The 21,235-nt window shown below is 47.1% G+C and overlaps 6 protein-coding genes across 6 annotated transcripts; 2 read left to right on the top strand and 4 right to left on the bottom strand.

Moving 5' to 3' along the window:
* Positions 1–1,047: 1,047 nt before the first annotated feature.
* On the top strand, positions 1,048–1,671 carry N7471_010767 (ankyrin repeat domain-containing protein; the record flags this gene model as incomplete). The annotated part of the gene is made up of 1 exon (XM_057283486.1): positions 1,048–1,671. One exon carries the CDS (start codon positions 1,048–1,050, stop codon positions 1,669–1,671), a length of 624 nt encoding a protein of 207 aa, XP_057132465.1.
* Positions 1,672–2,710: 1,039 nt separating this feature from the next.
* N7471_010766 (uncharacterized protein) lies at positions 2,711–5,369 on the bottom strand (the record flags this gene model as incomplete). Its single annotated transcript, XM_057283485.1, has 2 exons — positions 2,711–3,040; positions 5,085–5,369. The coding sequence occupies 2 exons, from the start codon at positions 5,367–5,369 to the stop codon at positions 2,711–2,713; spliced, it is 615 nt and encodes a 204-aa protein (XP_057132464.1).
* An 817-nt stretch (positions 5,370–6,186) lies between these two features.
* N7471_010765 (ankyrin repeat domain-containing protein) lies at positions 6,187–7,080 on the bottom strand (the record flags this gene model as incomplete). The annotated part of the gene is made up of 1 exon (XM_057283484.1): positions 6,187–7,080. One exon carries the CDS (start codon positions 7,078–7,080, stop codon positions 6,187–6,189), a length of 894 nt encoding a protein of 297 aa, XP_057132463.1.
* A 4,123-nt stretch (positions 7,081–11,203) lies between these two features.
* Positions 11,204–15,436, top strand: N7471_010764 (uncharacterized protein; the record flags this gene model as incomplete). Its single annotated transcript, XM_057283483.1, has 4 exons — positions 11,204–12,182; positions 12,233–12,244; positions 12,304–13,117; positions 13,216–15,436. 4 exons carry the CDS (start codon positions 11,204–11,206, stop codon positions 15,434–15,436), a joined length of 4,026 nt encoding a protein of 1,341 aa, XP_057132462.1.
* Positions 15,437–16,766: 1,330 nt separating this feature from the next.
* Positions 16,767–19,359, bottom strand: N7471_010763 (uncharacterized protein; the record flags this gene model as incomplete). Its single annotated transcript, XM_057283482.1, has 4 exons — positions 16,767–17,749; positions 17,895–18,314; positions 18,460–18,883; positions 18,940–19,359. The coding sequence occupies 4 exons, from the start codon at positions 19,357–19,359 to the stop codon at positions 16,767–16,769; spliced, it is 2,247 nt and encodes a 748-aa protein (XP_057132461.1).
* Positions 19,360–20,228: 869 nt separating this feature from the next.
* On the bottom strand, positions 20,229–20,589 carry N7471_010762 (uncharacterized protein; the record flags this gene model as incomplete). The annotated part of the gene is made up of 2 exons (XM_057283481.1): positions 20,229–20,340; positions 20,411–20,589. 2 exons carry the CDS (start codon positions 20,587–20,589, stop codon positions 20,229–20,231), a joined length of 291 nt encoding a protein of 96 aa, XP_057132460.1.
* Positions 20,590–21,235: the final 646 nt, after the last annotated feature.

The following is a 21,235-nucleotide window of genomic DNA, read 5'->3' as shown; positions in this document are numbered from 1 at the left end:
GCACCCTCCGCATTCCATATATCGCTGATAGAAGAGCCGAGGCCACAGCGCTGGCAGCCGTATCCAATGAAGAGCTGCAGGTCAGACTGCTGTCCATTGACGGAGACAACAACTCTCTTACCGCAGCATAGACGGGCCAGTGCCTAGCTGGGTGTTGTTCTTGGCAACTACATAGTTGGTTTCCACCTGGTCAAGTGAAAGCAGGGTCGCAGAGCTGCACATTACTCCCCCTTGGTTTTGGTACTCGAACGTAGTACCTCAGCTATCGATTTGGTCGATAGCGTAGTAGTAGGTTCCAAAGCCTTGACCACTGTGGATGATTGACTGCGCAGAGGTGCCGACCGTGAGAAGCAGGCTAACTGCGACCGTAGAATAAAACTTCATATGGGATAAAAGACAAAGCGGAAAGTAGAAAAGAGGATCAGTTTTAGTACAGTAACGTGCATCCCTCCGCAACCGCTTCCCGCCCCCATTGCCCGTAGTGAAAATACTTTAGAAGATGCGTCAAAGAAGGGGAACATGATGGCGTCAGATTAGCGATAAAAGTATTTAACAATATAATAGAGCCCAATGTTATACATCTCTTGCAATTTAATCGAAAATTACCCATCAGCTCAGGGCATGTTTCACTGTGGATTGGCGGGAATGTTTGCAAGGTTGGAAAGGTGGTATGAATCTATTTTTGGCTACCATGTAAAAAATAAAACTCATGTAGATTTGAACCACCAGTACCAGTTTGCGATCCGTACCAAAAATCTATTACGTGCAAGTGTCTAGCAGTCGTCCTACTACTGGAGCTTTTGTAATTCTTCTTATCACCTTTCCCGCATTGCATTAACCTATACTATGGCTTTAAGTAAACTACCGGCAGAGCTACTTTTAATCATCGCAGAACACATAACTTCAAAGTCTGATATTAATTCACTATGTCGGACCTGCCACCTATTTTATGAATGCTTCAACCAACGCTTATATCAACGTGATATCAAAGGTTTAGAAAGTCACGCACTTATATTCGCTGCACAACGTGGCAATCTAGGCACGGCCATGCTATGCATTCAGCATGGATCCGATGTCAATGTGGTAGACAGGCAGAATAAAAGGACTGCGCTATCGTGGGCTGCAGAGAATGGACAGGAGGAAGTGGTGAAGTGTCTGCTTTCAAACGGAGCGAATGTGAACTTGAAAATCGACGATGCTTTGTCACCACTATCCTGGGCTGTTGCCAGAAATCATGACGCCGTAGTAAAACTCCTTCTTCAAAATGAGGAAGTTGATGTGAACCTAACTGACCGGTATCACCGGACGCCATTGTCCTGGGCTGCAAGAAATGGCAATGTTACAGTGGTGAAGCTTTTACTCCAAAAGGTAGGGGTGGATGTGAACTTGAAGGGCGACGATGCTTTGTCACCACTGTCCTGGTCTATTGCCAGCAGACATGACGCGGTAATTAAACTCCTCCTTCAAAATGAGAAGGTTGATGTTAACTCAATGGATTGCTATTGCGGAACACCGCTATCGTGGGCTGCAAGGAATGGAATGGACAAAGTAGTGGAACAATTACTCCAACGCAAAGAAGTGAATGTGAATCTAACCAACTGCTACCGCCGTACACCCTTATCCTGGGCGGTAGAGAATGGGCACAATGCGGTGGTGAAGTTGCTGATTTAAAAAAAGGGGTAGATGCAAACTTGCAGTATATTTCAGAAACGGCTTCCCCCATAGTATTCACAATCTGCTTCTCGGCGTGTACCGGAAACGACCTTTGATCTATGTTAGGACTAGCATAATCTAACATGTCTGCTTAGCCTCGCATCCGAGCTAAACTGGTTTCATATACGGATCGAGAGCATTTGAAGGGGAAGCCTATTTTCGGAATATACTGCAACGGACAGGTACCAGCGAGCAACCATATCTTGTGAGGAATGGAAAGTTACTCATCATAAAACTGTTACTTGAGAGTAGGGCGGTAGAAGTGGACCTTATATACACTCGTGCTTCCGGTCCACAACCTGGCTTGATCCAGGCTTGTGCTAATGTAATAACATTGCCGTCTCAATAGCCCAAATTGAGCTAGTGATGTGGGCGCGTAACGTTACTCATAAGACGCTGCTCTAAGAGTGTGTACACACAATGTTTTCGCCGGATTGAGTATATCAGCATGAAGGATTTCCCCAGATACCAATTCCACTTCGCCCTTTATACGCACACGCCCGCTGTGGCACGATCGAGTGCAGTTAATTAAAACATAATTATACCGACTGCAGATCGCGAATGTACTACGAAGAACCTAAGTTCATCCAAAAGCGGTATGTAGAAGGGGATTTCGACGAAAAGGGGCTAACAATGAGTATCACTCTTCGACTGCACACGGTTTTCTACCTATTATCGCACTCTTGCTTATTGAGTCCCTTTTGGGAATGCAACGGGGTCGGAATTGTTGACAGGTCGTTGCCTGTTTGATTGACTTCTAGGCACTCCAAATGTCTAACTCTAGACCCTTGTATCTTCTATAGTTACTGGCATTCAAAGCTTCTAGTATTTGTTATCTGATCAGCTTCAAAACGAACTTTTTCCGCGCTATTCATTTCTACATCAGTGTATCATACCATCAAGGTTTGAAAGAAGATCTCTCTAGTTTTGACACAAAAGGCGGTATCGGTCGCTATTATACACTCACGATCATTACCACCGTGGCGTCGCGACCCCTTTACTGAGACTGAGATCGGGTCTGATCGAGAGACAGCTGGCAATACGAAGGCGAGCAGAACAAAGATCTTTGAAATCGGGTGTATAAACAAGAACTGTCTTCTGAAAGACTTAGGGCGGGTTTGGCGATCTGGTGGTCATTATGTGATTGCATAATGACCACTTCCAAGTTCCCTCTCTCTGCAGCGGCAACGAGCGCACTCCCGAAGTAGTCACTCATTGGGCATTCGAAGTTCACGAGAGCGCACTTGTCTAGAAGCTTTCTCACGATTTCGATGTGGTTGTGCCAGGAGGCCGCAGCTTGGAGTGGCGCTCCAACGTGACCATCGGCCTGGTTGATGTCGGCTCCTTTTTCGAGAAGAAGAGTAACTATTTCTTGACATCCAAGCCATGAAGCAGTGACTAGATGTTTATATCCATGCACTGGATGTATGTTGGCCCCGCGCTTTAGCAGTAGCTTTACCCAGGTTTGGTTCTCTGATAATATGGCAATCTTTGGGACATGGCAAAATTCTCGTCTACCTCTTCATCGGTGCACGTTACTTTGAATCAAACAAGTTTCGGGTGTGGTCTTACCGTTTGATGTTAGCGGTAATTAGACCTTGGTTCTAAATTTGAGGGTGACTAAATTCAAATGCAAATCCCATTTTTGTCGAGGGCCCAGACCAAGACGGCACTCAGCGTGGGTCGGAGTTAACTTTTAGTAACCTGGTCCTAATTTAACCCAGTTTTCCTCGTTCATTTTCATCCGCTTTCCTCTAGTTATTCCTAGTTACCTGGCAGTGAAGAACGTACGTCTTTCTTTGACTCCAAAAAAACACCGTCAATACAGTACATGTGACGACCGGAATTTCCTCTTCCGTTGGTCAAATTTGTACGTGATTTTCTCCCCTAAACAACGCCGAAGAAAAATACAGGCTTCCGAGGGTGGAATTTCAAAGGCTATTGCAGCCAAACATCGAAGGAAAAGACCGAAAATCAAGCCTTGGGCGCGAGGACTCGGTGTTCCATACGGCAGATTGTACGCGGGCATTCACGGTCGCAAAAACATTGGGCGCGTCGACAACAAGACCCTGGATCCGGTTCAGGAAGAGCGTTGACTAGCTGGATTGAAGTACTAATACTATTGATACTTTCCACACGACTAACTCTAAACTGGCTTGTAGCTCAATCCGGCGACGACAAAACTGTCGGTCTGAACTGGGCATAGTGTTTGTAATCCCTAATCCAGATTAAACTCCCAAGGAGGTTGCGTCCGCGTAAGATGCTTTTTTGGGATGATGCACGTATTAAATTATGATATAGGAAACTCAAACGACCGCCTTCCCAATTATCTGCGTTCTACCCTTTCCTGCTATTTTCACCCTCTCGTGATGGATGCCCAACCGAGAGAACTACACCTAGCCTTCCTAGGATTGCCCCCTTGGCTGCAATGCGTAACTATTCTATTCATTTATCAAATCCATCCTAGCTCCTTCCTCTGCTGTTTACTATGCATTTTAATCACCCTCTTCAACGCTCGGGAATATATTGCAGATTGTCTATAGGAGCTGGTTGCCAGAATCAGCCATGCCAATGGTCTTAACTAAAGTAATCATGTACAAGATGGGGATCTCGCCCCCCAGACGCCATATTATCAGAGTTTTCGGGTTGAAAGTCTGTAGGAAGAAGTGATGTAGTCGGCCGGTTGGATCACCTGAACGGCTCATTTTACGTGGCTGGTTCACCATCATGCCAGTAGTGCTTAGGATCAAGATCCAACAGAAAGGTTTGAGGTGGTTGAAAATTATCAGTCCTAACAGCAAAGCAGCCTAGATTATACACAGCGAGGTGTGTGAGACGGAAGTACTTGAATTTTTGGCTTAGCTTTCTCCATTGTCTTCTACTCCTCGGACGTTAGCTTCACACAATTCTATTTAATGCCGTTATTCCATGACAAAACCTCACTAGTAAAGGTCAAACATTCTTCACTTCGTCCCGTTAACTGACTCGCATTCAGATGAAGAGAGGCAAAGTCCATAATATCTCAATAGACGCTACTTGGGGATCGACTAATCGGAGGGTCAAATTGTACGAAACCCAGCGCAGTACAGCTTGGTTTACGCATCACATTTTCCTTCCTCGCTGGGATTTGCAGAAGAAAGTTCTTGTTTCTACACCCGATTTCAAAGCTTCCTGTTCTGTTCGCCTTCATATTATCCATGATAAAACTGCCAACCAAGGGTCCATCTCCCTTCAGTTTACGGCAAAGCTCAGGTTTGGTATCTTCTCTTCCCATTTTTTTGGGTATAGATAGGCGCTGGTCTTCTCTCGTCCTAAAAGATTGTGAATTCATTATTAGTATTAATATTCAATATAGGCTATTTCGAACATACCGCGTCGCTGAGTGGTTGCTGGATATTACCCTTCTTCGTAATTCGCTGTCGACACCTTGGCCCTTCAAGATGACTCTGCATCGATGAGTTTCCAGTATTACTTGTAGCTGAATGTGTAAGAACTGTACGGCACCGATTGCACATAACGCCAGGCTTTCCATCTTTAGTATGTGCAACTTGTTGGAACCCAGTCCAGCAGTCTGCGCGACGGCTGACCTCCCAGTTTAGCCGCTTCTTCTTACCAAAATCGGTTTGAAGCCACCACTTAACGAATTCCGCGGACATGTCGGTAGTAAAGACGATATACTCGTTAATACTATCTGGCCTGATTCGCGTAAGGGTGCCTAGGGCCTGAGGTCCTGCGCGAGATCGGACTTGGTTATCTAAAAGGTCTGGAAGGTCTGGAACTGAATAAAACTGTCTTTCGCGTTGGGATAGCGTACCGTCAGGGGTAAGGAATTGTATGCCATACTTTAATATAAGATTGATAGTTCGTGTTACGGTCGGAGTCCTGCCCGTACAGTAATAGTTCTAATTAAAATATCTTTGATCGATGCTTTTCTTTTTCTTTTTCTTTTTGCCCTTTCGCGCCTCTAATACCTGAAGGTGCCGTACGGCCAATTTGCGCAGAGCACTACCAATGCCTCTCGTTAAATGTCCTGGCCGTGACCTGTAAACGGTACAGTCATGAGCGAAATCAGCTTCCCCCCAAGCATTGCTTTTCTATTTTGAGGCCCCACTGCCAAGACACTAGTGCGCAGTTTTTACTCTACCGTCATTTATTCAAAGAATTGTTATGGTGAATATGACAATACCAGCAAGTGATAATACAGTGGGTTACGACTAACTACCCCTAGTACCTATCACATCGTATGAGTCTAGGATCTTGTTTTAAGTGAGCTATACAAAGACAAGTTCGACTGAAAAGGAGCAACGGTTTTTTTTTTTTTTTTTTTTTTTCAATTGTGTGCTTCTTATTCCGTTATTGTATGAATGGCTGGATCATGGATAAAGTATTTCGGTACCAAGAGCAATGATTATACAGCATCATTTCTGAGAGAGCAAAAGAATGAAAGACATTGAGGTATTATTTCCCACAATTTTAGTTGAACTCGGTAATGTGGAATCCTGGTGACACCTTAAGCCTCTTGGAAGGGGAAGGATGGGAGGTCGATTGATCAGGAGAATACTGTCCCTGGAGAATTTGCACAATATGGTAGTATCCTCTCAGACAAGCAGCCTGGAGGGCATTTCCGTGAAGTCTACGCTGGGCGTTGACAACGGCTCCTCGCTCTATCAGAATCTGTGCGATATTTTTGTGTCCTTTAGAACAAGCAATGTGCAGAGCGTTTCCGTATAGTCCACCCTGAGCGTCGACATCAGCTCTTCGCTCTAGTAGCATCTGTGCAATCCTGTCGTGTCCTTCCGAGCAAGCAATGTGGAGAGCGTTTCCGTGGTGTCCACCCTGGGCGTTGACATCAGCTCCTCGCTCTAGCAGCATCTGTGCAATCCTGTCGTGTCCTTCAGAGCAAGCAATGTGGAGAGCAGTTTCGTGGGGTCCACCCTGGGCGTCGACATCAGCTCCTCGCTCTAGTAGCATCTGTGCAATTTTATCGTGTCCTTCAGAGCAAGCAATGTACAGAGCGTCTCCGTACGGTCCACCCTGGGCGTTGACATCGGCTCCTCGCTCTAGCAGCATCTGTGCAATCCTGTCGTGTCCTTCAGAGCAAGCAATGTGGAGAGCGTTTCCGTGGGGTCCACCCCGGGCGTTGACATCGGCTCCTCGCTCTAGCAGCATCAGTGCGATCATACCGTGTCCTCTGGCACAAGTAGCGTAGAGGGCATTTCCGTAAGATCCACTCTGGGTGTTGACATCGGCTCCTCGCTCTAGCAGCATCAGTGCGATCATACCGTGTCCTCCACCACAAGCAGCCTGGAGGGTATTTCCGTAAGATCCACCTTCGGCGTTCACATCGGCTCCTCCATCTAGCAGCATCTGTGCAATCCTGTCGTGTCCTCCGACACAAGCAGCCTGGAGGGCATTTCCGAGACGTCCACCCTGAGCGTTGACATCGGCTCCTTGCTCTAGCAGAAGTTCCACGATCCCGTCATGTCCATTTAATGAAGCCCACATGACCGGGTATGTTTTTGTATCATCAGGTGTATTGACATCACCTTTACCCACACCAAGTATGGAATGCACCTCACGTTCATGGCCATTGAATGCTGCCAGATGAAGTGCACTCATTACAGGAGTTTCTTCGTATGGTCGGACAGCCTTCCAAAAAATAGGAAACCACATTGAGAATGGTTTGCCAGTTATGTCGTATAATCGATGCACTCGGTCGGTTTCTTTTTGGATTGAAGTCAAAGCCATATTTCGTACGTGATCGGGCCAATGCACTGCTGAATATTCCAAGAAACACCCAGTGAGGGAGCCCGATTTGTCTTCATCGTACTCTGAATCCTCCATCAACAAGTATCCCAAACAGATTTCAGCCATCTGATCTTCCGCATCGGTCAGGCTGTTCCAGTATGCAGAATTGGGATTGCTGGAATTCTCCTTCCCAATGAGAAATTCTCTAGCTGTTTGATGGATAAGATAGATCTTCGAGTTGTTCGTAAAGACAAACAGGCCGCACCATTGCCGAAGCTTGCCTTCTAAACCAATCGGATCTAGCCCAGCCTGTTTAGTTGTTGCTGATCCTGAGCTAGTAGCAATTCCCAAGGCCATAGCCATCTCTCTTATGGTCAGAGGACGCCGTGCCGCCACGATGATCTCTAGGATCTTCTTGACTCTATCCATAAGACCGGCTGGGACTCGACAGAGTATCTTCTCATATGCTGCATTCACAGAAGGCGGAATAAGCGTGATCCAATCCTCTGCAGGTCGGAGGCTGTCTTTGTAGGTAGTGCGGATATCATCAATGGCTAGGTGTAGCCAAAGATATGTACGGTTTTCCATTTGAAGCAGCTGCTGTTCGATTCGATGATGAAGCTCTGGTGACAGTGGCACTGTCTCAGCTAGTTCCCTCACCTGAATTCTGACCACCAGATCAATCTCCTTATGGATTTGGTCATTCTGCTCCTCTCCCTTGATATGTATATGTGGGAAAGAATCGGTGACTGCTCGAAAGTGATCCTGTATATGATCGTAGGGACGACTGGTGACCAGGAATTTCAAACAGGTTTCCTCTGTTGATGAAGATGGCTGGCGATGAAACGCTTGGAGCTTTTCAATTAATCGGCGCTGATCCGTTTCACGGCATTCATCAAGTGCATCGAATATGCAAATCGTCTTGCAAGATACGTCAGCTGATGTTGCCGCTATTAAAATCCGCCAAAGCTCATCAACTTCTTGTCGGAGCGTCCCCCCATTTTTTTCCCAGGTCGCAATGGCGTGTTGTAATAGATGAGGTTGCTGGCTGAATAGCTGATGAAGTACCGAACATAGTGCCGTAGAAATATCGTTCTGTTCATCATTGTCTTTAAAAAAAAAGTAACATATTCTCACAGATAGATGAGAGCTGTCTAAGTAATCATCGATTACTGATCTAGCTAGGACAGACTTGCCACAGCCTGGGTCGGCCGACACCCAGAGAAGGTCATTGCAGTTGCTCTCCCACCAACGGATGTATTCAGAGCTCTGGAGAGCCCATCGACAGGTTCCCTCAGCTCGTTTTGGGTTTATGTTCTTTTGCTCCGCGTAATTGCCGATCTTGAACACTTGGTAACAACGGCGCTGCTGATCCGTTAAGACTCTTGCTTTCTGTTCACTAAAGTGCCGCTCGTGTTGACTATATGCTTGATCTAAGCGATGTTGGATGCCTTTCAGCTCCTCTAAGTAGCCCCCAGGTCAATATTTGCTGACGTAATAATTAACAGACTGCGCTAGACTAACCAGACACAACAGCACTTATCCTCTCCTCGGCTTCAATTCTGTTTAGAGAGATCCTCTGTAGAAGATCTTTGGCGTATGCAGCTGCCACCATAGCTGCATACCCTTGCCACTCTTTGTTCTTATGTGAGTCCGAGTAATCGCAGATACCCCGGATGACGAGACATAGGAAAGTATTCATCAGCCCCGCTGCTTCCATTTCGAAACAGAGGACGTCTTTTTCCGCGGCAAGCCGATCTCGAATCAAGGCATCCTTCATCAGCTGATTACCAGAGGCAATCAGGCCATAGTGAATGGCAGGGTTATCTTCGTCGTTCGCCCGCTCACTTCGTGGTACCAACGTCGAAGGATCAACCGCACATACAGCGCAACCAGCTTGGCGATGGATAACTTCGGGAAGAAACAGCCTATCCGTGATTGGTTCTGGCCGTTTGTACTTCCGACGTAGTCTCATGTTCTTTCGAAAAATGCCGTGGATAGCCTCCTCGAGCTGATGTCCTTTTCTCTCGTGTTGTGTCCGAATCCCCGACATTGCAGCGCGCAATACAGCTGGTGGTTGGTTCAAGAACCGCGTATGCTGAAAACTTTGGTCCTGGATCGACTTGCCAAAATCGTATTGAAACACACCACTCTCGCCATCGCGAGGTGCACTCACCACAACATCGCCCAAACGAATATCATAGGTCTCACTTGGCACACCGCCGCCAATGCCGACCATGAGGCCGATCCTGATGTTGTGAAAACTGTTGAGCATGTTCGTCGCTACACTAGCCGCGGAAGCTGTTCCATATTCACCATCGGGCAAAACGGCGATGACAACGTTGTGTTTGCCCACCTTGCCTAACGTATAGTCGTTGGCATCGTTTGGCGACACGAAACTGGGTTTGTCCTCTTCATCGAGAAACTCTTGTGCGGCAATGTATTCCACGGGTAAGGCGCAAATCCAGCCCACAGTGTACCCCGCAGGATCTGACATGGCTTCAACGCGAGGGAAAAAGCCTGAAAATCAGTTACCCGCGTGACCTTTCGAAAGTCTTGATGTCTGGTGTGCAATAGAGGCCTAACTCAAGGGGACAACATATATCACTATGAGCAAAGGAGAGCGGAGGAGGCTTGAGAGAAGGAAAGAAGCCCTGTAAGACAGAGGGAAAATGTTTGCCAACCGGGGAGACTCAGCCTCATGATGAACACGACGTGCAGCAGCGGGCGGTTAGAGAAGAGATGCTATTGGCAGGAGCCGTCTTCTCCACCCCATCGAAGCAAAGAAATGCCAAGATCAGCCTTGGAATGCACTCATCTTGTCCAATTTATTGTGTGATGCAATTGACGGTTGTTGGCAGAGATATCTGATCAGTGTAACCTTCCATGAAGCCCCATTCCTGGGGAAGTCTGTTCTGCTGAATTGGCAACGGGGCGCGCCGCACCGAAACCTCAAGGCCAAGTTTCGTGGACCCACTTCCACCGGACGGGGCACCAATAGCAAATCAACCCCGCCTTGGCCTGCCTGCCTCATTAGGTCACGTGTTATCTCCCGTTAGGGAAATACCATAATCCGCTCCATCCAACCTACGTAATATCCAATGATATTACGTAGGCACGAAGAGTCACTATTCCAGATTAGGGGAAACATCAGCATCTAATCTTCGAATAATGAGGGCAGTCACAATTCTGCATTCTTGGCCTAAGTCAAGACCCCACAACACAGCGGGAATTAAAAAAAAAAAAAAAAAAAAAAAAACTGTTCGAATTAGATTAGATGTAAGGGGAGTAATCTGACATTTATAGTTATGGCATCCCCACAGCCGACAAAATACACTGCCAGGACTGAGGCTTGAAAGAAAAACGTTGTCATTGGCTGTCTGTCTTACGAACCGTGGATTATAGGGCAATCAAGTAGCCCAGAAATATGTGCCCAGGGACTGACATCCCAGTATTGTTTTGTTAAGTGGAGACCAATTAGGCGCCTCCCGCCAATAGCATTTTCGATCTTGCCGCCCGCTGCTATGTACGCTTCGTGTCCACGAGGCTGAGCCTTCCGGGTTGGTGACTGTTTCTCTCTTTCTCTTCCTTGACCGTCGCATAGTTTGGTTCTTTCAAACCTTCTCTCACTTTTGTTATTGTTGAAGAATAATACATGATCAGAATACCGTGTCGCATACTTGTCTCAAGCTTAAACCAAGCAATATAGCAATTTTGGACGCTTTTTGCTATAGTAGCAGGCATGTCAGACCCAGCGAACTACACCGTGGGCTGGATCTGCGCTTTGCCCGTGGAATACGTTGCCGCACAAGAATTTCTCGATGAAGAGCACGAAAAACCCAGCTTCGTGTCGCCGAATGACACAAACGACTACACATTAGGCAAGATGTACGAGCACAACGTCGTCATCGCCGTCTTGCCTGATGGCGAATACGGCACAGATTCCGCGGCCAATGTAGCCACAAACATGCTGAACACCTTTCATAACGTCAGGATAGGCCTCATGGTCGACATCGGTGGCGGCGTGCCAAGCGAAAAGCACGACGTTCGCCTAGGCGATGTCGTGGTCAGTGCGCCTCGTGGTGGTCAGGGTGGTGTCTTCCAGTACGACTTTGGCAAGTCAATCCAAGGGCAAAGTTTTCAGCATACGCGGTTCTTAAACCAGCCACCAACGACACTTCGCACTGCGATGACGGGAATACAGGCACAATATAAGAGAAAGGGACATAAGCTTATGGAGGCCATCAATATCATTCTCGACACGAACGCTCGGCTGCGCAGCGAGTACAAACGTCCGGAATCTATCACAGATAGGCTCTTTCGGTCCGCTGTCAGTCATGAATCAGATTGCGGTGCTACATTTTGTGCAAATGATGCTGCAAACTTGGTTCTACGACGTGAGCGGTCTGAAAGCGAGGATAATCCTGCAATTCACTATGGCCTGATTGCTTCTGCCAACCAGTTAATGAAGGACGCTTTCATTCGAGATAAGCTAGCGGCGGAGAAAGACGTGCTCTGTTTCGAAATGGAAGCAGCCGGGCTGATGAACACTTTTCCTTGTTTGGTGATCCGGGGCATCTGTGACTACTCGGACTCGCACAAGAACAAAGAGTGGCAAGGTTATGCAGCGATGGTGGCAGCTGCATACGCCAAAGATCTTCTACAGAGGATGCCTCTAAGCAGGATTGAGGCTGAGGAGAGGATCAGTGTTGTTCTATCTGGTTAGTCTACAGTCTAATCATCATCCCGTGAATATAACCGAATGACATAGATGTGCTGAAGAGTACGAACCAGAATTCAGATCGAGCGTACGATCAACGAGAGCGACACCAAAATGAACAGAAAAAAGAGCTCTGACGGAGCAGCAACAACGGTGTCACCAAGCTTTTAAGACATCGAACTACGAGGAGCAAAAGGATATCAACCCACGCCGAGCGGAAGGAACTTGCCAATGGGCATTGCAGAGCGATGAATATGTCCGTTGGAAAGAGAGCTGCTGCAATGATCTGCTCTGGGTGTCCGCCGACCCAGGTTGCGGGAAGTCTGTGCTAGCGAAATCAATTGTCGATGACTCTCTGGAACTCCCTAACTCAGTGACAACATGTTACTATTTCTTCAAAGATAATGATCAGCAGAACGGCCTTGCAGCAGCACTATGTTCAATGCTTCATCAGCTTTTCACGCAGCGGCCCCATCTTTTACCTCATGCCATGACCACCTGGGAAAGGAATGGAGACGCGCTGCGACTGGAGGTTGATGAGCTGTGGCGAATCTTAACAGCGGCAACATCATCTGATGTATCATGCAAGACGATATGTATTTTTGATGCACTTGATGAATGCCGTGAGATTGATCAAGATCGATTGATTCAGAAGCTCCAGCTCTTCCACCGCCAGCCATTTTCATCAGCACAAGATACTTGTTTGAAATTTCTAGTCACTAGTCGTCCCTATCACCACATTCAGAATTGCTTTCGAGAGACCACAAATTCCTTTCCACATCTACATCTGAAGGGAGAGGAAGAGAATGGTCAGATCCACAAAGAAATTGATTTGGTCGTGAAGATGCGAATAAACGAGCTGGCCAACACAGCATCGTTGTCATGGGATATACAGCAGCGACTTGAGCACCAGCTTTTAAAGATGGAACACCGGACGTATCTTTGGCTACATTTGGCCATTGATGACATTCGATCTACATTCGAGAATAGTCTTTGTCCTGCCGAGGAATCAATCCAAATGATCCCTTCTTCAGTTGGGGGGCATATGAGAAGATTCTTAGTCGAGTGCCTTCTAGCCAGAAGAGCACTGTGAAAAAGGTCTTGCATATCATTGTTGGAGCGCGGCGGCCGTTGACAATAGCAGAAATGGCTATAGCGCTGGGTTTGGCTCGATCCACACCACCGCGGCCTGCAGCACAGGCTGGAATTGATCCACTGCAGCTAGAGAAGAAGCTGCGTCGGTTATGCGGCCTTTTCGTTTTCGTCAATAACTCTAAGATCTACCTTATTCACCAGACAGCAAGGGAATTTCTCATCGAAAAGGCAAATTCGAACGATCTCAATTTTGCATACTCGTGCGGCCTTAGTGATACTGAGGACCAGATGGCTCTTCTGTGCGTGAAGTACCTGTTAACAGTGAAGTTGGAAGGCGACGATGAGTGTGAATCGCCCGCTTCTCTGAGCTTTTTGGAATATTCGGCTGTACATTGGGCCGATCACGTACGACAGATGACTTTGACTTCAGATCAAGAAATGACTGATCGACTGCATCGATTATATGATATGCGTGGAAAGGTATTTGCGCTATGGTTCCGAATATTTTGGAAAGCAGTGATGCCATACGACAGAAGGCCCCGAATGAATACTCTGCAGCTGGCGGCTTTTAACGGTCATGAGCAGCAAGTTAGCTCGCTACTTGCTGTTAGTAAAGGGGATTTGAATATGCCAGATGACACTGGAACATACCCGATCATATGGGCCTCACTGAATGGACACGATAAAGCCACACAGATGCTGCTAGAGCGTGGAGCCGATGTCAACGCCCAAGGTGGATTCTACGGAAATGCCTTCCAGGCTGCTTGTGCTGGAGGACACGACAAGATCGCACAGATGCTGCTAGAGCGAGGGGCCGATGTCAACGCCCAGGGTGGAAGCTACGGAAATGCCTTCCAGGCTGCTTGTGCCAGAGGACACGACAAGATCGCACAGATGCTGCTAGAGCGAGGGGCCGATGTCAACGCCCAGGGTGGAAGCTACGGAAATGCCTTGCAGGCTGCTTGTGATAGAGGACACGACAAGATCGCACAGATGCTGCTAGAGCGAGGCGCCGATGTCAACGCCCAGGGTGGACGCTACGGAAATGCCTTCCAGGCTGCTTGTGCTGGAGGACACGACAAGATCGCACAGATGCTGCTAGAGCAAGGAGCCGATGTCAATGCCCAGGGTGGGGTTTACGGAAATGCCCTCCAGGTTGCTTGTGCTAGAGTAAACGACAAGATCGCACAGACTCTGCTAGAGCGAGGAGCCGATGTCAACGCCCAGGGTGGAGAGTACGGAAATGCCCTCCAGGCTGCTTGTGCTAGAGGACACAACAAAATTACACAGATGCTGCTAGAGCGAGGGGCCGATGTCAACGCCCAGGGTGGACGATTCGAAAATGCCCTCCAGGCTGCTTGTGCTAGAGGACACGACAAGATCGCACAGATGCTGCTGGAGCAAGGAGCCGATGTTAACGCCCAGGGTGGACTTTACGGAAATGCCCTCCAGGCTGCTTGTGCCGAAGGACACGACAAGATCGCACAGATGCTGCTAGAGCAAGGAGCCGATATCAACGCCCAGGGTGGACATTACGGAAATTCCCTCCAGGCTGCTTGTGCCGAAGGACACGACAAGATCGCACTGATGCTGCTAGAGCGAGGAGCCGATATCAACGCCCAGGATGGACATTACGGAAATGCCCTCCAGGCTGCTTGTGCTAAAGGACACGACAAGATCGCACAGATGCTGCTAGAGCGTGGAGCCGATGTCAACGCCCAAGGTGGATTCTACGGAAATGCCTTCCAGGCTGCTTGTGCTAGAGGACACGACAAGATCACACAGATGCTGCTAGAGCGTAGAGCCGATGTCAACGCCCAAGGTGGATTCTACGGAAATGCCTTCCAGGCTGCTTGTGCTAGAGGACACGACAAGATCGCACAGACTCTGCTAGAGCGAGGAGCCGATGTCAACGCCCAGGGTGGAGAGTACGGAAATGCCCTCCAGGCTGCTTGTGCTAGAGGACACAACAAAATTACACAGATGCTGCTAGAGCGAGGGGCCGATGTCAACGCCCAGGGTGGAGAGTACGGAAATGCCCTTCAAGCTGCTCGTCGGGGAGGATACCGCGATATAGAGAAACTTCTCCAGGGACATCAGTTTGCTGATCAGTCTACCTCCCAACCTCCCCCTTCCAAGAGGCTAAAGGTTTCACCATGATCCCACATTACCATGTTCAACGAAACTTTTTCAATGCCCCTCTTTCTTGATTGGTTTTCTCTCCCTAGATAGTTGTGCTATAGTCCTTGCTCCCAGTACTGAAATACTTTGTCCATAATCGATAATCATTCATCCAGCTATTGGAACAATAATGGAATAAGAAGCACTGAAATCAAGCCAATCTTCCTGGTCTTTTCAGTCGACCAACCTTTGTATCACTCAGTAAATTAAAGACCTTTCCTTTCATTACTTGGGCCGGCTGTCTATTGCCTTCCCCCATTTATGTTGTGGACTCATCTGAGGGAGATCGGATCAGGTGATCTTACAGGATCTTTAGATAAATATGAAGGTTTCTGAATAGCTATACATACCCCTGAGTGCTGGCAATTTATGGAGGTTTCATAACCAATCTGATAAGCAAACAAAACATATCAAACAAAACAAACATGGTTCTCAGCCTCATTTCTCACATCATACCATGTGATAGGTATCAGAGGCAATTTTGTTGTATTGTAAGCACACTGTACCATCGTTTGCCGGTATCGTCATATTCAGCATCACAATTTCTTTTTAATTGACCGTAGAGTAAAAACTGCGCACTGAGGCCTTGGCAGTGGAGCCCGAGAGAAGAAAAGCAGTCGTTGGGGAGGAAGCAGATTTCGCTAGTGACTGTAAAGATCAAAATTTTAGATCAAAGACAAATTATTTCAACTATATTTTACCAAACGACAACCTTTCAGGCGGCACACTAGATTCAGTGCGCGCAGAAGATAACCAATTATATCTAGGATAGTGATAGTGGGTATGATAAAGATACCCTTTCATACAGTATGTGTGTGTATGTGTGTGTGTGTGTGTGTGTGTGTGTGTGTGTGTGTGTGTGTGTGTGTGTGTGTGGTACAGCAATGGATTATTCAAATTGCCCCTAATAGGTTGCGTTCAATGAAACATTTATTCACCTCTACGCTACATCAAGAGACCAAGGAAGCCCCCTTATATCAATCTTAAAGTACACCGTTGGTAATCTCACCAACCTCTCCCGTAGTATAAGCTCATTTTCATATCTAAGAAAATGGTTTGAGTGAATGGAATCTTTAGCGCATAGCGGAAAACCCCATCGGGTGAAGTATCCTATCGGATGCTTTTAATACACACCAATTCATTTGTTAGAGGTTCTTTGATCAGTCTGTAGATGAAAGCTCTCATTTTCTATAATAGAGAGAATTAACAATCTATATCAAGTTTTCCCTCCAAAAGACTTATTAGAGTCACACCTCGGCTGTGATATCCATCTGTCAAGTTCTCCAACCAATTGTTTGTATCCATTTTCCTACAGCGACCTGAATTTCACCATATTGATATAATTTGCACGGATACTCATAGAATTATAGCCGTCGAGTTTTCCCGAATCCCTAGAAACCACTGTTCCTACCCGCGGCAAAGGGAGCTGCTCAAAAAAGCAAGTAACCTCAAGGCTTGTACCTGCCTCTCGCAGTTCCCGTACCATTGTCATGTATTCAATTTGAATAGACTCAAAGAATTGGTGTTCAGTATCCAGTACAGCAAATAGAGACTTGTTTGTCGACGTAACACAACCGAAAGCTGTAGCGGATATCCTAGCCCAGTCGTCCATCCAAGACCCCTTATGGGGTGTGCCCATGAACATGATTGCCTTCGTGCAATTGGAAACACTCTGAAGATGGGATTCAGGATTTTCTCGAGAAACCAGGATCGCCTTTTTGCAAACAAGACCTCCAAGGCTATGGGCGATGAAAATCAGAGGCCTTGAAGAAGCATTGCAAGACGATCTATCAGCTGTCAAGTCGTGTAGAAGATTGGTAGCGTGGTCAAGGACTCGATTAGATGACACGACGGTTTTCCGTACAGAATAGGCATCATATCCATAGGTCAAGATTCGAGCCCCGCTGATGCTCGAAGGAAGCAACTTTTGTGGCCAGGGTTCTGATTGTTGATCAGATGTCCAGGTGGTTCGGCGATCTCCGGTCAGACCATGAATAAAGCAAATATCAAATGCTGGGCCAAGGCATTCATGCAAGACCTCAAGACCATCCGGAAAGATCGAGGGCGTTGATTCATTTTGTGTATTGCTTGAGCTGGCCTCCTGATAATATAGTGATATAGTGGAGGTTAGACCTTGCCAACTCCCATCATTTGGTCCCATGGGAGTGCCAAGAGATGGGAGGGAGGTGCCAGTCCGCTCCCATGGGACTTTGATGGGACTCCCATGGGACTGTACATAAACACTGCAAACACGTAGAAAAACGTGGCCTGCATAAGATATGCAGAAATGCCCTGTATTAATGGGTATTTAGCTTACAGTGGGAGGTAGCATTGAATGATTCCGGATTAATTCCTGTCAAAAAGTAGTGTAATTATAGTATCCTGTGATTAAACTACCTAGTATACTCGTATAGATCTTCATCCCTACGCCGCTTACGATCTCTTTGGGGGCGTGCCTGACTTGTAGTATCGATAATAGGCAATGGATGTAGTGCCGAATCATCATCTGAGTCCTCAGCGGCCTCCTGATCGGTAACAATCTCTCCTGCTTCATCTGAGTTATCACCGTCCTCACCCTCGCTAATTGCCCCTGGTGTACACTCAGGAAGTCCCGCCTCCCTTGCCTCATCACCCTCAGTCCTTTCGTCCTGATTCAAGGTAGCCTCAGGTTGGAAATCCTCCCCAGTTTCCTCACTTTCAATATCAAATTTGGATAAACAACGAAGCATCATCAAATCCTGTATTGTTATTTCGTTCAATGAGCCTCGTCGATAATGGCAGATATCGCGAGCAGTACTAAAGAGGCGCTCAACACCGGCGCCAGTAGCTGGGATAGAAAAGACATCCCGTGCAACCGCTGCGAGTGTCAGAAATCTATACTCATTCTCTTTCCAGAAATGGCATGGGTTTACGACGCTCCGTTCTATATATAATTAGCTTAGTTAAGTTATAATGATGATCATCTGAACATACCAGTATTAAGATATCCCTTAAGTTCTTACTTCCGGCCTCAAGAGCCTTAAGCATGGCCTTTTTCCAAGGCACTTTCTTTCGCCGAAGTCGGGCCTGGGCCTGCTCAAAATGGGTAAACAGTCGGTTGTAGACCCGGAACACATCATGGATCGTTGTCGCCTTGATCTTTGATAGGCCAACCGTCCATTTGTAGAAAGGCTTTGTGATATGGAGCAAGTATTCGATCTGCCGCCATTCGCTTTTACCAAGCCGGAATTCTGGGCGCTGATGCTCTGCGCAATATCTTTGGTAGCTATCTGAAAGGCGATTGGCGCGCTGGAGCATAAGATATGTTGAATTCCACCGAGTGCGTACATCCTGGATCGGGGCAAGCCTCGGTTCTTCGCTTTGAAGATTCAGAAATGCCTCCCGTCGCTGTGGGCTGGCATTAATGAAAACTGCGAAGGCCCGCACCTAGTAGTGTAGCAGTTAGTATTAGATAAAATCGTTAAAGGCATCAGTTACTTTACCTTAGCTAGCGTATAAATGATTCCCTTCTGTCTCTTTGCCTGTTGAAGAACACTCCCATTTTCTTCCGACCATGTTGTTGCCGTCTTATCGTTTTTTGGATCAGCCTCCATTAGGCCAAGGAGATATTTCAGACTCAATTGAATCACATGAGCAAGACACGGAATCCGTACAATTTCAGTGAAATTAGGAAGCTCCAACCGTTCGATTGAATCACATAGACTATCGACCAAGGTCTTATTATTTGACGCATTGTCTGTAGTAATCGCAATCACTCGATTAGGAATCTGCTGTTGCTGAAAAACCTCAAGGAGAACGTCTGCGAGATGGGAGCCTGTATGCTGGCCGTGAACTGGTATGAAACCTAGGAGTATCTCATGATAATCCCAATTTATATCCACAAAATAGCCTGTGATTGCCATGAATGCCTGTTAGAAGGGTGAGGTCCAACAATCAAGGGCAATTGATAGCTTCGCTCCGGCTGGGAGAAGAGAAAGGAGCTTTTGCTGCTCTGTATGGACGCTTGAGTGGAGCCGACGCCGCGCGGTCTTTGGTGATAGAAGGGTGAGCTTTTGTTGAGAAAGTTGAGCCTCTATAATTAGATCTTCAAAGTCTTTATGCCGGAGGATCTGAAATGGAAGGCGTGAGTTCGCTATAAATTTGACTTGGGCTCTTTCAAATCGCTGCTGGTCAAAGACCTTTCGGGTAGGCGTACGAGTAGACTAAATGTAATATATATATTAGTAAAAACAAATGGCAAGATTGTGGGTTGCTCAGATCCCGAACTCTATGCTCGCACATCATGAATCCGGAGTCTTCAATTCGATCAAGATTATTGATACAAGAGATGCTATCCAAGCACGGGAGGAGGAAAATGAAGATGTTTGGCAGAATTTGCGGCCCTTTTGAGGAGACTGATAGCATATTCAAGGAGCGTGGGGAAGTTTGAAATTGTTCGGGAAATTGGTGGCGACGAGCTTGAGTTGCGAAAGCAGGGAGGGAGTATCACTGGTGTATTACCGGCTGGTTTAATAGAGAAATGAGGTGGCAGCTAGACCACTTGAGGATGTGATTTCAATGAGAGATCTAGTACAGCAATATGCGTGCTCCCTTACTTCGTTAAACAAGGCATCCAATAATGATAGTAACAAATCAAGAGAAAGCCCAGTCGCTCATGATCAGATCCTAAAGCCTATTTCTCTAAGTACCCGTACCAAGCGCCCAACCCCCCAGCACCACAGGAGTCTCCCCGCCCCCACTTATGTGCAAAAGCAAAAGTAATAATACATGATCATTGTGGCTTGGAATCGTGTTCGGTGGGGAAGTGATTCCTAATGTGTTGCATGAGGTGGTCTTTGCACATGAATACGTCATGGTCGCAGCCAACCCACTTGCATTTAGAACTAGAGCAATATCAGAAAATAAGACAAGATCGAAAGAATTAGCAGCAGAAATTTATCTGACAACACGTACTCGGGCTGACAGGTGCAAGAATGAGGATGCGGGGGATCTTCTTCATTCGAGCTCTCGTCTTCTTCATTCGAGCTCTCGTCTTCTTCATTCGAGCTCTCGGCTTCTTCATTCGGGCTCTCGCTCACATCAATGTTCAGTTCACTGTTTGGGTGGCTGTAGTAGGGCGGTTCGGTGTTCATTTCGTTTCAACAAGATATGTAGATGGTTGAAGAAATACAAGAGAGCAAACGGGGTCTGTGAAGATGAAAAACGGAATATTTGATAGGGAAAATAGTTTGAGGCTTTAGGTATGGGTTTTATACCTGTTGAAAATATAATTACACCTGATACGTGTTTTAGTATGTAACGTACTGAGGGTGGCACTTGAACCCGGGTGGCACTTGAGCCTGGGTGATTTCCTGAGCTGCTGTTGGAGCGATGGCACCCTGCTCCCAATTGTCATTGTTGCCTCGTCTGGAAGCACTGCCATATTCGAGTCACTCGACACTTTCTCCGCTAGCTGTGCTGCCCCCGACGCTATACCTGGATCGTCATTTTTTGTACATACTCTTTCTACGTGGTAATACGTATCGCGGAACGCATTAGATTCCCTCACCATCCCCTTATGCGCGTCGCGGAACTAATTAGTTTTCCACCTTCCGCCCTCTTATTAGCTCAACGCGCGTAAAGACCCACTGTTCTAGTGCGCGTCGCGTACCCCATTAGTCGTTCTCCTGATCGGCCCACGCGCCTTCCCCACAGAGTATTTGATATCGATAATCTCCTATACGCCGTGTGCCTTTGCCCCTGGCCGTGTCTAGTGGAGATGCATTGCACTTCAGTCTC

This window comes from Penicillium samsonianum, assembly GCF_028829775.1.
Source record: "Penicillium samsonianum strain IBT 33392 chromosome Unknown utg000006l_segment0_segment0, whole genome shotgun sequence".
Lineage (NCBI taxonomy): Eukaryota > Fungi > Ascomycota > Eurotiomycetes > Eurotiales > Aspergillaceae > Penicillium > Penicillium samsonianum.
Note: the sequence above shows the minus strand (reverse complement) of the source record. Positions and strands in the feature narration are given on the sequence as shown.